At 34.6% G+C, this 16,674-nt stretch overlaps 1 protein-coding gene across 1 annotated transcript; it reads left to right on the plus strand.

The window, feature by feature from the left end:
* The first annotated feature begins 7,273 nt into the window (after nt 1–7,273).
* Nucleotides 7,274–10,360, plus strand: LOC137718608 (cyclin-D2-1). The gene is made up of 6 exons (XM_068458159.2): nt 7,274–8,057; nt 8,501–8,587; nt 8,701–8,799; nt 8,950–9,151; nt 9,245–9,375; nt 9,693–10,360. The coding sequence occupies exons 1-6, from the start codon at nt 7,758–7,760 to the stop codon at nt 9,969–9,971; spliced, it is 1,098 nt and encodes a 365-aa protein (XP_068314260.2). The 5' UTR covers nt 7,274–7,757; the 3' UTR covers nt 9,972–10,360.
* The last annotated feature ends 6,314 nt before the right edge of the window (nt 10,361–16,674 follow it).

A 16,674-nucleotide genomic window follows, 5' to 3' on the forward strand; every position in this document is an offset into this window, starting at 1 on the left:
GTTTTGAAGGAGTTGACGAAACGGACTATACTTGCACATTTTGAGGAGTTAAGAGATCATTGATCATGAATTTTTAATTGAAAGACTATTTTTTCAATTAAGTTAAAATTGAAGAATCATTGCTCTAATTTTCTTGACACAAGATGAGACCGAGTAACATGACAATATCAAGAGAGTGGAGTAAAAGATAATTTTTGTGTGTAGACCGTATGAGCCACTTGATCCCATCTCCGAATATTAGACCTTCCTCTCTCCTCACTCCTCACTCCTCACTCACTTGGAACTGAGTACTCATCTCTTATTGATATAAAGACAGATAGTCTTTGAAATTAGCAAAAGATCTGACATGGAACAAGTGGTTAATACTAGGGCTTAATAAAAAAGACAGAAAAAACAAATTGAGTGTGAAGCTGTGAAAGAGGAAAAGGTGAATTGCAAAGAGTAGAAAAGGGAGCATTTCAAAGAAGGCATAAGGAAGAAAAGGGATAGAAATTTGTGTCCCTAAAGTCTCTTTTGGATGTATAGTATATATAAGCATGCGTTAATATTGAATCCAAGGAATAAGTATCCAAGGTTAAAAGACATATTTAGTTATCCTAATCAGTGGTCCAAAACCCTAATTAGAATTTTACCAATGTGTTTTGAATTCGATGGTCATGGTCAAATTAATCAAACAGATGGGAACCCATTTAAGTAATAATATTTCAAGTCGTGAAATGATAGTTTATGGACTTGCATCGCATCGCATCACATAAGATTTGTCATAATTACATGTCTTGGCCTTGTCCCTTGGAATCAATGGTTGATAAAAATTCAACCAATTAAGTTCAAAAATTTATGCGATGCACTGACAAAGTACATAACAAATAGTTTGACTGAAACCTATAATTTCTTAAGCATAATATGTACCACCACGTACTATCAATTTAACGAGAAAATTTTAATGGATGCTAACATACACACACACACACATATACATACATATATATATATACATACATATATATATATATATTAGTAGAACAATAGTGATAGTGAATTAAATAGTTAATTGTTAGGAAGAAGAGTCAGTAGGAATCAAACTCACATCAGAGTGCATAAATATGATTGTTTTCCGTCACTATAATAAAGTGTCGTTTGCATTAATTATAGTGTATATAATTACTCTACTCTAAATAAATCTATTATCCACCAAAGTAATAGCATGTGACTAGTAACATCATACGACAATACGTGTATCACTCAAAACTTTGTCAATTCAATGACTTGTACTAGATAATGGGAAGTAATTTCCGTACACTATTTTTTCTCCTCTTACAAATTATGACCCTTCATTCTTTTGACTTCTTCAATGCAGATGTAAAAAATAAACATAAGTGTATAGGAGGAGAGAAATACGCGTATAAATCACTTCCCTAGGCAGTACTTTGAATTCTACCCGAAGAAACTGAAAGCTTGAATTTCAAGTTTCAACCATGCTGCAGTAACTAAAACCATGCATTCTGCACAAATTCAATATCAAGACCTAGTCGAGAAGCATCTGAGTGAAGGACCATAAAAAATAGACCGGCTTTTTAACCCTAAAGTTTTAAATTTTCATGATTCATGTCCCCCAAGTTTTAATCCAAGTAAATAAATCAACAGCATTATCAAGGAGAAAGATATAATGTTCCATTGACTGAGGGGTTAACAGCATATTTGATAACTTCGTATAGCCTCATTGACTCAATCGAATCTAAATTCCGTTATCTAAATTTGTAAGTATGCATGCACTCATTGGATTACATGGTAATTTCCTAATTAAGTGTCCTAATCTGGCAGGATTAGCAGTCGTAGTTGCTGAATGTTATGGAAAATTTGTACTTATAGATAATCCACACTTTTGACACATTCCAAAAAGTAAATAACGCTCCTAGAAGTGGGGAAAAAAGCAAAAGCACAGCTCCTTTGGGGATTTTTTTGATCACTAAAAAGATAACCTTTATTTATTTTTTTTCCAACATAGCTTCTGGTGCTTACAGTAACGATGGGCATGATTTGCATGCAAGTAAAAGGAGGAATAGGAAACACGTATGTATTCTTTGCTGGTTTACAGTACGGTTTGGGCTGAATAAGTTGGCTACTAATGGTGAATATACATGCAAATTCTCTTGCTGGTTAGAAATGATTCCGTAGCATTGTTATGTAATATTATTAATTTATATATTTTTTAGTACATATTTTATTTATTAATAATATGCCTCAAAACGTAAATTTGTTATTCATTTCTATATATGATGTTGATACATAAATTATGGAATTACAACCACACCACAATAAGAAAATTCTATGCCTTGTAAGATTTAACCCTAACACTTATTTTTCATCCGTTTATTCTCACTTTGGCCAAAGCATAGTCTCCCTAATATTATTCATAATTTTATAATTAATCTTGTTTTGATGTATTTTTGGTCAGGATATGTAAGTTTGGTAACAATGTGTTTCTACCAAAAAAAGGGTTTGGCAGTTCTCAGTGGGCACCATATATTATATTTGAGATGTGATATTCTATTTTATTCTAGTGGTAGTGCCAAGGTTTATATCAATTAGAAACTTTGAACTTCATAGTTAACGATCATTACATAAAATATTAAGAACCTTCGAGACAGTCTTCCACCATTTAAAAGAGAAAATAGGGAGGAAACTTAGTGATATCATATACTGGTCTACGTGTATACCTAATGGTAAGAGAAAAAAAAAAAAGCTCTTCCATAATGTACCATTACTTTTCAAATGACAACAAATGGTTTGATTTATTTCAATCAAACTATTCTATATAACCACCTTGGAGTGGTTCAGTGATTATGGAAGAATTTCACGTCATATTTTACACAGCACATCTTGAGTTCGATTCTTGGTGCTAATGAATCACACAATGGTGGAGAAAGGAAGACTTAAATGCATCTCCTCGAAAGAGTATACTGTCTTGGCAAAGCTACCAACTGATTCGCTTTTCTTTAAAAAAAAAATATTCTACGTAAGAAAACCATTTGAATTAAGTAAAGAGGACGCCACACTACCCTACTCAAAGGTGGGGTTTGGCGACAATATGTTTTTCTCTAGAGCAGCCTGGTTTTACTTAGGGTTTTGGGAGATTACATGATAAGAGTAACTTGGCTAGCTAGCATTGCCAAGATAATTATTGTTATTTTAGTTTTTTTTTATTTGAAAAATGAAGCCAATAAATATAGTAAGTTCAGTCATATATTGTTCTTGTCATTCACCAATGGTAAAATCATGTAGAAATGATAACACGACATAAACATGTAGAAAGAATTTTTAAATTTTGGTTAATTTTTTAGTAGATTTGGCACGAGAACTAACGTTTCGGTATAACTCTGGTAAATGCTCAATCAGAAACACCTCAGTGACACAAAAGAGGCTGATGTTTCTCAAGCATATTAGAGATAAAGCTCCTTACCTCAGCGGCCAGCCTCGCTTTTTTCAGGCAAACATGCACATAAAATCGATAAACACAACACTAATTTAGATATCTTAATAAATTTAAACTTAAATATTTAGATAGGTTGAAGAACTGGATTTACATATAAAGTAATCTCATAGGGCAGGAGAATAATAAGATGGTAAAATACAATACTACATCTATTATCGTTAATAAGTTACGCCAAATAATGATGAACCTTCTGATAAATGTTTTTGGCCTAAAATGGCTTATCACCAACATGACCGGTATTGTACAATTTAAGCACTTATTGTTAAGTAATAGATTTTATCATAAAAGATATCGATGTTATTAGGGGTGGAATCTCTCGTATATTAATATTTTTTTCATATGCTCGATATGAGATCCTATTCTCCAACACGCCCCTCATGAGTAGCCCCACATGGGATCACATAGGAAACCAATTCCCATATTGGGAACTGGTCAACTCTTTATCCCAGAGCTAACGCCAATCTTTTAAGAACACGATCGGTCGGTATTCAGTCAAATGGAGCCAACACCAATCTTTTCGAAGGCCTAGTCATTATTCAGCCATTGGAGCCAACACCAATCTTTTCGAAGCCCTAATCATTCAATATATTAAGTTGGAGCTCACGCACCTTTTCGAAAAGCCCAACTTAAGGAAGCAGATTCGAGTCTAGTAACTCGAGCCCAGGATGTGCTGAGAGAATAGTCTGCTTTGATACTATTATAAACTTTTTAGCACTAACATGGTCCACCACCACCAACATCGATATAATCCCAACTTAGCCACCTCTTGCGCAATGAAATTTATTGCTTGAGTTTAATCCCAATGGGATAAGCATGAGCAACCAATTAGTTAAGAACTTTTATCAAAATAGAAAAGGAAAAAGAAGAATATTAATCTATGTATACCTATCAAGGTTCATTTGCATCATATCCTCAATTTTGTACGTATTATTCCTTCTTAATAAATATCGTACTTTTGACTTGATAGAGCACTAAAATCTAATTAAACCTTCCCGCTAATGTATATTTTGTCTCCAAATTGAGTCCCACGTTTAACATCAACTTCTTCAGATTTCATCGTGCGTTCGTTTGTTCTTCTTAATCTCTATAACCCTACTTTTTTAGATCATCTCTAGACCTAGATATACAGCTTTGCATCATAAGAGTGTTGAGCGTGAAAAACATCTAGCATTGAGAGTTAGACTAGAGATTTGTTTGAGCGAAACACTTTAGTTTTTATCATATCATATTCATTTACTGTGTGATTAATTTATCAAACGCTTTTACACTTTCTCACTCACAACATTTTTAAAAATACAAATTGTCAAACGTTTAACTGTTTTAGTTTACAACTAATTATCTTTAAAGCACATCAAGAACATTTAAAAAAATAAAACACAACAATCCCACGCTAACCCTAAATACTATTAGTAATGAAATAGTTATAGACAGCAAAAAGCTTATAAATTAGGAGCTAATTTCTCTACAACTATACAGTAAAAGGAGATAAAATAAGTCAAACATTTACAATATACATGCCTATTCTATTCCCTGATTGTAAGATATTATGATTTCTTTCCAACATACAGTCGTGTTTTAAAGGAGAATATTTTTGCAGTTTCCAAAAAAAAAAAAGAGAGAGTATTTTTGCTCATCTCTTAAGTGATTTTGATGATCACTATCCTACTTATTATAATTAGATGAATTTAAATTTTGAGTTTTGTGTCTATTTACTATACAAATCTCTAAATTTAAACTTATCTAACAGTAATAAATAGAGTGGTGAGCATCATCATCACTTGAGAATGATGAACAAAATACCCATTTTAGAATGAGAAATGCTAAAGAGATTGCCTCAAAAGTAAGACTCTCATTGGACTCTCTGCCACTTCATATTTTTTGCACAATGTTTTATAATGTTAACACGATAATTAACTCTAAACTGTGAGTTGTCATAGAATTTATAGAGAGTTTCACTTTAAGGAGAAATTTTTTTATTTGTAATCGAAACACATATAACACATCACGTGAATAAGCGAAGAAAAACTTTATTTTTTAAGTACTTTATTTTTTTAAATCAAATATTTCATAAATTCGATAATAACACGTAATTTATCATCCCGTACGTTAAAAATCTCCCCACTATGAGAATCCGTAGCATTTCTCTTTTTTTGTTTGGTCAAACTAATCCGTAGCATTTATCTTTTAAAAATGCTTTTTCATTACAGGTCATCAGTCAGCTGCTTGCACAAGAGTACACGCGTCAGCATGAGAGCAAAAAGACATCCTCCATGGCCCATTGTTCCCCTCTCCGGTCTCCAACATACACAATTACATTTTTATCCTTCTTGTTTGAGCCATATTACTAGCACAAGTACGTCTTAATTGTCTTTTGGTGAATTTCCTAAGTTAATTGATCCACAGAATTACGTTCAATGAATCAATAATCCCAAAGGCTTTCAACCGCTGCTTCACCTCCCAAAAAGCAAGATGGCTTTTTTCTTTACAAGAAAAAAATAATTTTGTAAACAAAAAATAACCAAACCGGCATAACTCGTGCATTGTCAACAGTCTAACAGTATAACATGGTATGTTGTCAAGATGTGCATATTAACCATTAATTAAATTGCTTTTTATCTAAATATTTGGTCTAAATTTATAATATAACAACACGAGTATCTCGTACTGCAACATTGTTTCATATTGGAACGTTACCTACCAAACAAATATTAGAAAATACATAAACAATTGGTGCAATGTAAATAAGAAGTATATAAAGAAACTTGGAAAATCTACAGGATTTAGAATTTTTTTTTCAATTTGAAAACCTAAAATAAGAAGAACAATATTTTGGTACAATGTGTTTAAAAAAAATTCTTCTTTTACAAGAAAATAAAGAAAAAGAAATACATGAAGTACAATTGGAAGCACCAAAGGATTAAAAGAAGTTGTAATGCCCCATGAGTAACATTATAGGGAAGGTTTTGATTCTCTTGTCGCTATTTTTTCTTGGGTCTAGGGTTTGATTGCTTGATTGTTCCATGAAGAAAATTTTCAGTAAGGTGAAAATACAGCCTGGTACACTAAATGTCATTATACAAGTGGTTGAATTCCCCTAAGGATTTAACTCTGGCTTAAATTATTCCAGACTCACCAAACTGTCATATTTTAAACCTTATTTTTTTGTTTGTTACTTAAATCTAACGATTACGATCAAAAGAGATCAAATCCAATGTTAAAAATAAATAAATAAATAAATAAAAGGATTTGACGGTCCAAAATTAAATCTAACGTCTAAAATAATTTAAGAAATTTATTTAAAACAAATTTAACTTAAAACTGTATATATGATTTTTAATTACTTATCGGAATTTAAATATTTTTAGATTAAATGTTCATAAAAATAAATTAGGATAATCTACATATATATATATTAAAGTTATTGAAAAAAAAAAGGCTAAAATCATTATTTTAATAATTTTGAGGTAAAATTTTAAGCCACAAAGATTGGAGGGGAAAAACAATTTATGGATTATGATTTAAAATTGTCTGGTTTAAATTTTTAAGCTTTATTCTTAAGAGTTGGAGATGATTTTAAGAAAAATGGAATGATTTGAAGAAAAAAAATTTGACAAGGAAATAAAAATGAGTAGGTAGCCATGGCATATGGTGGTTAAGCGAATTTACTAATCGATTTCTCATTGACATGGAAAATATCCAAAATTAAAATTCTAGTAAATGTTCTTGCCATGCACATTGCACGCCCTTAACATAATTTTCACCCTCTCTCTCTCCCCTACGCAAAATCTGGCAATTACCCTTCTGGTCTCCAGCTGTGTATATTTTCTCAATTTCGTTTTCTTCTGATTCCCTATTGGTGCCCTTTCTCTCACTCTCTCTCTCTCTCTCTCTCTCTCTCTCTCTCTCTCTCTACCCTAGAAAGCTCCCCTCATTCCTTCATAAGCTCCCCTCAAGCGTCAGTCTTTTCAGCCAACCCTTGAGAGAGCGGGAGAAAGAGACTTCACTCCAAATACACTATTCATTTTATTTTCTTTCATCATATTTATTCTTCTTCTGTTCTTCATCTTCTGTTCTTCGATTTCTAATCTCAATCTTCTTCGTCCCCAATATATCTGGAAAAAAACGTAGATAAATGAAATACACGCACTAAATATATAAAACCAAAAACCCAAGTTCCAGTCTCTATTCATTTTGTTTCATAGTTGATGAAATTTGGGTATCCCTAGTGAGAGAAAGTGAGGGGAGAGAGAGAGAGAGAGAGAGAATGGCACCCAGTTTTGACTGTGCGGTTTCAAGCCTGCTATGCGCAGAAGAAAACATTTTTGATATTGACGATTTTGGGTCTGAGGAGGCTCCTAGAAATCATCGAAACGACATTCAGAAGGGAGGGTTTTGTGATGATGGAGAAGAAGGGCTGCCATTGCAGGGTCAGAGTGATGAGTATTTGGGTTCAATGGTAGAAAAGGAATTTCACCACTTGCCTGCTTCTGATTACTTGATGAGGTTGCAAAGTGGGGACTTGGACCTTGCTGCTAGACAACAGGCTGTTGATTGGATTGGAAAGGTCATTTCTTTACTCTCTTGTCCTTTTTTTTTTTTTTTTTTTTTCAGTTTTTCTTTGTTTTGGGGTTCTTTTTAATTTGATGGTTGTTGCATTTCCCCAATCAGAAAGAGCTATTCTTTTCATTTGGTTAATGGATTCAGACACAAACTTTATGTTTGGGAAGTTTGATAAAAAAATGGGTTTGGGCTTGTCTTTGGTTTGGTTTGATTCGGTTTGGTTTGGTGGAGAATATTTCCTGGTTTGCTATTTGGGAAACAGAAATTGGATTTATGTTTCTACACTTTCCCCTGTTCTAAGCTGAAAATGCCAAAGAAAACCAACCCAGAAATTGGATTTATATTTTCTCTGATTAATTAAGTTCTTAATGATTATTGCTATCATAGTGTTTTTTTTTTTTTTTTTTTGTTTGGAAAACACTAACATTGTGTTTTCTGGCTAATCAGGCAAATGCACATTTCAGTTTTGGACCTCTATGTCAATACCTATCCATAAACTACTTGGATCGATTCCTTTCTGCCTATGAATTACCTGTAAGTCTTGATCAATAAATCGAAATTGAAATTGAAAACAGGACTTACATATTGTGTGTTTAATTGCAATCCAAGTCCATTGCTGATTTTACCTATCCATAAACCATCTGCAGAATGGCAAAGCTTGGACTATGCAATTGTTGGCTGTGGCATGCTTGTCCCTTGCTGCAAAAATGGAGGAGATCGATGTCCCTGTCTCTCTAGATTTACAGGTTATGATCAAACCATTTACACCCTCTATACTCTTTTAAGTCTTGTTAATTTGATTATTCTTGAATTTTCTGTGACGGGAATTCGAACTTGGGTGCAAGAGGGCAGACATGCATCTAGATTGTCCTAAAGATGTGAGCTTTTTGATACAGGTCGTAGAGTCAAAATTTGTGTTTGAGGCAAGAACAATTCAAAGGATGGAGCTTTTGGTGTTGAGCACATTAAGATGGAGAATGCAAGCAGTCACCCCTTTCACATTCATAGACTCTTTCCTTCTCATGATCAATGATGATCAAACCAATCTCAAAACTTCAATCTTGAGATCATCCCACCTGATTGTGACCGCTGCCAAGGGTACTAATCTGGTGCTACAAGTCATAATTTGTGTCTCAAATTGTACCAATCATGGTGAAAAAGCAGCTGATGTTTGGTGGGAATTGAATGCAGGAATTGACTTGTTGGAATACAGGCCTTCAGAGGTGGCAGCAGCAGTAGCAATTTCTGTGGCAGGAGAGCCCAAAACATTAGACAATGAGAAAGCAATCTCCATGCTCATTCAACATGTACACTTAGTAAAGGTATATCATAATTTGGTTTCTTTGGTGGTCCAAGTCCCAAAAGAGAGAGAGACATAAATGATGATGATGATGTTTAGCTTTTGCTCTTATCATTTTGAGTTGATTGCAAATTACAATTGCGAAATGCGATTAACACTTCAAAAAGGTCATCATGCATTTCGAAAATATAAGAGAGAATAAACGGCGGACGTTTAAAGTGTCAATAGAAACTCCTGATACTATTCTACATACGATACAATACAAATGTATAAGATTAACTAGACATGTTATAATTTTATTGACTTTTGTTTATGGTTTGGTTTGGTTTGGTTATGCAGGAGAGAGTGGCAAAGTGTGTAAATTTGATTCATGATGTGACATTAATGGGTGGGACACCCATGAAGGAAGCTAGTGGGTCAGCCCAGAGTGGGACCCCCATGAATGAAGCTAGTGGGTCAGCCCAGAGTGTGCCCCTGAGTCCAATAGGGGTGTTGGATGCTGGATGCTTCAGCTACAAAAGTGATGAAACCACAGTTGGGTCATGTGTAAATTCCTTCCACAGTGGCTCAGATTCTAAAAGAAGGAAGCTAAACAGACCCTGTGAGGTGGGGTTGTAGAGACCCAAATATGTCATTTTGTTACATAAGTAGGATTTTGGTGTGTTTTCTGAAGTTATTCAAAGAAAAAAACAGGGTGGAAAAATGAGGACAGAGAATGGGAGAGGGATGGGAGTGGGATGATAAGTTAGGTCATGGACTCAATATGCATCATGCTTTTGGCATGTGGAAAAGAGAAACCTCTCCAGCTGTTAAATATTAGACTTCTTAGCAGCCAGAGCCTCCCAAGCAGAGAAACTGAGAATAGGGTAGCGATTTTCGCACTCTATCCCGTGTTCGGTTTTGTGAGGTACAGTTTGTGTTAGGGTTTGGAGTTTTGTCTATTTATTGGTTACAAAAAAGAAAAACAGAAAATTGAAAAGTAATATATGATTGCTGGAATTTTTATATATGTTCATATGTTTCTCTGGCAGTCTCAATTAATTATGATTATTATCCACTGTTCTAAAAAGCAGCCTAGGTTTTTATTCGTTGTCCGATTATCGTCTAGCGCATTTAGAACTTTGATTATATGTAAGGTTAGTCTAATAATCTGTCAGGGGTACTGGGGTAACTTTATCTAGTGACCTGTTTGTGTTTGACTGTTTGTCGAATTGGACCGTGGGGGTGATGGGTGTCTGCAGTTTTGCTTTGATGATATGGGGAGGGAACTTTGGGAAGACAATATTGAATTCTTAATTCTGCCCCCAACAACCTACCATGAGAAATTTAACAGAAGAGATGGTGGTATCTTTGTCAGAACAAACAGAAGCACCTATTTTATTTCTCCACCTACACCATTTTTGTCCATCTACTTGAAGAGTCAACATGCTACAAAAGCAAACACTAACGTCTGTTCAAGCCCTAAATGCAAGAGAAATATGTCTTGGTTGTATGCTTTCTTCGTTTGTGTTTCTCACCACGTGGTTATGGGGATATGCAACCGGAAATAACTAAGAATCACTATGAATTAGCATCTCTTAAGCTCTAAGTTGGAGGTTTTTTAGTTTGTTTCGATGTTAGCAGAAAGAAATTGGGTGTTTGGGGAAAAAAAACTAACATGTAACGTGAATTTACACCATTCATCTTATATCGTTCTTCCTGCTCATTTTTTTCGTATTTTGTGTTGGGGGTTAAGTTGGTGACAATTAGCAATTGTCAGCTAAATATAACGGTAGCTCTACAATGTATTTTACATGCATCAACAGTTGATAGTCGTCTAAATATACGATGTATTCTAAACATTTTTCTAGTGTAAAGATAGATAAAGGTGCCCTATATGCAAATGAGAGTAAGCTTGGCCACTTTCAGGAATAATCCTGTGACTCAAAAGCACTGGTCCTCAAAAGGAGGAATCAAAAGAGTAGGAATAAGTATGTATACAAGAAAAAGCCATCAACCTCTCATTCCTTTTAAAAATTATCTGAAACATGTATTGATAATCAGTCTACAACCGAAGTTGAATTCTTTTGTATGCACAACACTTATCGCGTGTTGTCGCATTAGATTTTCTCGACGACAATTAGACTTGGGTAAATTTCTGAATTTTTACATAGGTGAGAAGCGAAAACTCCCAAAGGAATAGTTGATAACAACAACAGAATGCTTTATCAACAAGTGGTCAGCTTGTTTATTAGAGCAGTAACAAAAACTGCAGGAATAATGTCATGTGCATTCAGATTTTACAAAGTTAATATTACCGACAATCCTGAAAGGAACATCAAATTTTACTAAGGATATTGTAATGTGGAATATATTCTCCCTAGAGAATATATTCCAAACTTCCAATTAAACGAGATGGGGGTAATCGAATCAATTAATTTCGATCAATTATGTAAGCAGAGACATTTGTTATCCACTAGTAATCTCGATTTATTTATTTAGAGAATCTTTTACAACACTAATACCACAGAATCCTGCAAAATGAAAATGTGTAAGGAAATAGATAAATATATGAAACGAAGGACATGAGCCATGAAACTGTAAATGAACCGTCCCTCTAAACCAAACCCTAAAACCCTAAAAGCTATAGTCAAAAGCCACACTCTAAAACGATGACCAATGCCAAACCGTTTGAATGATGAAATCGAGAATGACTTACATGATACAAGAAAAACTTACATGATACCGAGACGTCAAGATGGTGATGTTCCATACCAATCATGCAACATCATGTGAAGTAATTAATACATATGACGCGTGATAGGTTTAGAATGTCTCGATGGTGTATTAAAAGCGTAAGTAGGTCCTTCACATTGGGATGGGCCCATGGCTTAGAGAACTATTTCAGATGAAAAGACAGTTCGAAGTGATGCAGAACCATAAAAATCTGATGTCAATTTTGGAACATTTCTGGGAGAAACTTCTCGCTGAGAAAAAGGCATTGGTTTAAAGAAAAAATGAGTTATCCTAAACCTTCACGTTATTGCTTACCCTACCAACCAAAGTGGTAGGCTAGACAAATGAGAAAATTAACCTAAGGTCCCAACCCAAGTGAGAGTGAAAAAACATTCTCATTTTCCCAGTGTCATGATGCTGCAACAGGCTGGTGAGTCGGTCATTTGTCAAGAAAATGAAGGAGCGGGCTGAATTGTCGCTTCCACGAAACTATCACATAAAAGAGCAGGCTGAGAAGGGTGATGGGGCTTCTAGTAGTGGGCGAAAAGGCATCCTATTAGGAAAGTAGATTGCCTATGATAAGTCATGGGAGCAAAGAGATGGTCGTTTGAGGAGAGATACAGAAAAAAAAGAGGTAACGTTTTGTGACACGTGAAACGAGAGGTAGAGAGAGGGGTATAGACTCCGAGACATGGAAATTCATCTCCACTATCGGACCTTCAAACCGGATCAACTTGTGAGTTCTTCTTGGAAGAAAAGGTTGTTACTAATACGGTATGAATAAAAAATAAATTGTGTATTCTCCTTTTATACATCTCACAAATCATGTTCCAAACAGTCAAACAGTTAAAATCGAGAGAGAGAGAGAGAGAGAGAGAGAGAGAGAGAGAGAGAGAGAGAGAGAGAGAGAGAGAGAGAGAGAGAGAGGACATACCACATAGCACATGTGGACAATGGGTCATTGAATAGTTTCAAGTTGCCTGAACTAAGCCTGAAGTGACAAAAACTCAACTGTCTATAAATATTGACGATACAAGAAAAGTGTATAGGAAGGTGAATTGGCACAAAGAATTATTTCTGATAATATATTTACCAAAAGGGTTAAACCATTAGAGAGGAGAGCGTGACAGTAACCCTAAACTAAACCAATTCTATCTGATTTTGAGAGGCAAAACAACTGAATCTTATGATTATAGCACATGAACAGTTTTTACATCAATTTCGAAATAATTTAATTTGCTATCAACAATTTATCCATGTAAAAGCAAGTTAAAGACATACTTAATGGAAAAAAAGTACATTGTGAAAGGGTAAGTGATGGGATTAGTAGCGAATGAGCGTGTGGATGACGAATGGTTAGGATCAACCCCAACACTCATGCGCTTGATTCTAGCATCTCCCTATTGTAAAAAATAGCTTGGGGTTCTTAACATCTTTCGGCCTACACTACACATGTTATGTTTTGGGCCCTAAGAATAAACATGTAGGACATCCCTTTACATGTAATTAATGGATAGATCACAAAAGATAGATTATTTGCAAGAACAAAACATTAAAATTTGATTCTCCTATCACTTGAATTAAGTACCGAATCCGATGAACCTGAATACACATACCATGCTCGCATCAATTTTGTTTTCCTGATTTGATTTTCCTGGAACGAAAGTTTCGATTAAATTGAAAATTGATTATCCATTAGTTTGATTCATATAGTAAATCAAATCCGATGAACTTAATCTGCATACTGACCTTTGTCGTCGATCAAAGAAGAAGCTCCCGGCGATCTCTCTCTCTCTCTCTCTCTCTCTCTCTCTCCCCCTCTCCCTCTCCCTCTCTCGCGCGGCGGGGCTCAAAACTGGATGTGAGCTGGAAATGGCGGTGGAACTTATAAGCGTAAGAAAAGGCGGGACTGGTTATGGTTTGATTTCAAGAGACCTTGTGATGCTGATCTGGCTGCTTAAATTACTATTATGTCCCTGTTATTGGGTCCATGAATTTATTAACTTGGTTACTTGGCCCAAGTTTTGGTGTGGCACCACCATAGGGCCTAGTTTTGGGCTGAAGCCTATCATTCATTAACCAAGGTCACGAGCCCATCAGGTCCAAATTTGTTTTGGTACAATCTCACGACTGTTGTAGACCCATTTTATAGACAACAGAATCGAGAGAAACGAGAGAGAGGGGGAGGGGGGAGAGAGGGGGAGGGGGGAGAGAGAGAGAAGGTATTCGAGGAATTTTGTGATATGATTCTTCATGTTTTGTGTCTGTATTTATTGTAAATAGCATACTTACTTATCTACAAGTAATATAAAGTTCAGTAAGAAAGATGCAGTCAGTGCATCAAATCTTCAGACAAATGTAGAAGCAGTTGAAGAAGTCGAATTGTCTCATTGGTACAAGTGGTAAATGCGAGTTTATAATGGGGATTGCATGTAGAAGAAAGTCTCACCCAAACTTGGGTATAGTAAAACCTAGTGGGACAAGCTTATAGACATTGGAGAAAATTATGAGTTAATACAATATGTTGATACTTAACATCTTCAAGACGTTAAGTAGTAGAAAATGGTGAGTTAATACAACATGTTGATACTTAACATCTTTGATCAGTTTTCGTTAGGTATTATTTATATTTAATTTTAAAATTTAAATTTTGAAATGATTTTTTACCGCACAAAGTACGATGAATTATTACGATCACGAAATCCCTATAATCCTTAGAAAAATGATCCGGCGAGGATCCTTTTCCGATAACTATCACCCTATCATTGTACGTAGTGGTACTTTTAGGTACTTCTGTTCTGACTTGGATGGGTTAACCCCATGCGCAATTTAGCCTTTTCTTTTAAAGCTCATTATTTTTGTCTATTTATTCACTCATGCCCTTGCACTTCACCATTATTCTTTTCAACCGTAAATATTGGTGGGCTTTGCGGTCCATTTTCCCAGTCCTTTTATTTTGGTTTAACCATATAAGTCTTGTTTTCTTGATCACCTGATGACCAAAGGCTCACAGTTACTCACTATTCAGTTTGATATTAATAGTTGAAAATGAAAAATTATAAGTACATTTATTTATTGAGTAAACTGTCGATTTACCTTCTGAACTTTCACTTAGCTTTTGATTCCCCCCTAAACTTTTTTATTGGAAAATTAAAGACTCAAGCTAATTTTTTTAGCCGATTTGCCCCCTACTGTTAGTTTTTCATATATTTCATCCATATTTCTGTTAAGTGAGACCAAGTGCACAACATGTGAGGGTAGTTAAGTCATTTCACTCTTAAAAATGATTAAAAAAACTAAAAAAAAACAAAACAAAACAAAACAAAACTTTCCCTTTATTTTTTCCCGTTAATTCCTATCCAAAATTTTATTTTTCCCTCTCATTCCTATGCATGAGTCATGACATATGGTATTATTGTCTTCATAAGTAGCTAAGTTAGTCTTTTTCTTGAAGCATGTACTACCTTTTTTATTTTCTCTAACAAATTAATAATTTGACAAATGCTCATGGTGTTATTTTCTCTAAAGCAATGCATTAATATAAGAAACATGTTCATAATACTCTTAAAAAATGCTCAAGATACTTACATACTTTTCATATTGTCATAATAATCCTAATACAATTCCACAAAATGATCTTTAAAAAGTTGGAAAGCATAAGAGATTTTACCATCCATAAGATATATAACCCATAGAATCTCGATTACAAAATATGGGCATTCCACTTAACCAAACACAAGCAAAATAAGGTTTTAGTTATCAAAACAAGAGCACAAACATTCTTTTAGAGAAAATAAAAATGGTAGTACATGCTTCAAGAAAAAGACTAACTTAGCTACTTAAGAAGACAATAACACCATATGTCATTTCTCATGCATAGGAATGAGAGGGAAAAGTAGTAGAAAATGCACACAAGGCTATGACCAACTCAAAATAAGTGCCTCGTCAAAATCTCATCAAGTTAGTTAAAACTCGGTGGAAAAAATGTTCCTAATCTTAAAAAAAAAAAAAAAGAGTACATTTAGGTCAAATAATTATATTTCAGGAGACTTTCCCTGAGTTCGACAAAGGTAATTAAGCTCAATGAGGAAAACACATCTCAAAACTAAGAAAACGGTCCATTTTGGCCGGAAACCGATACTAGAAACACATCAACGCTCTCAACTTCATTGTTTCTCAAAACTAAGTAATTATAATTAAAACAAAATTCAAATACGGGTCGAATTTAAAATCTGATAAATGAATAGTAAAATTTAGAAACTAGAAAGCCGAATATACCGAAAATTGCCTTTTGTGTTTTGGCAAGTCCCTATTACCGACTCGAACGAATCGAATGGCATGTCTCGAAACGGCCCACAAACTTTATCTTGATGGGTCTAATTGATCCATAATTTAGAGAAGGAAAGGTAATTAGAATTCCACGAGGGACAATCAAACAAGTTAACACCACAATGTGACACCAATGGACCACGAAACCACATAATTTTCTTTCCATTGGCCTTCTTTGCCTTTTTCTTCTTCAAAATATTATTCCATGCTTGCAAATATGCAATAGAGTGGAGTTTGACGTCTCGATACAAAAACAGAGGGAAATGATGTTCACACA

The sequence above is a fragment of the Pyrus communis genome, chromosome 8 (assembly GCF_041283825.1).
Source record: "Pyrus communis isolate YQ-2024b chromosome 8, ASM4128382v1, whole genome shotgun sequence".
NCBI lineage: Eukaryota > Viridiplantae > Streptophyta > Magnoliopsida > Rosales > Rosaceae > Pyrus > Pyrus communis.

Excerpts from the sequence above, each read along its gene's own strand:
- LOC137718608 (XM_068458159.2), top strand. The coding sequence starts at position 7,758 with ATGGCACCCAGTTTTGACTGTGCGGTTTCAAGCCTGCTATGCGCAGAA. Across the intron at positions 8,588-8,700 it reads TTTCTGCCTATGAATTACCT|AATGGCAAAGCTTGGACTAT; the intron begins GTAAGTCTTGAT and ends AACCATCTGCAG. Across the intron at positions 9,376-9,692 it reads AACATGTACACTTAGTAAAG|GAGAGAGTGGCAAAGTGTGT; the intron begins GTATATCATAAT and ends TTGGTTATGCAG.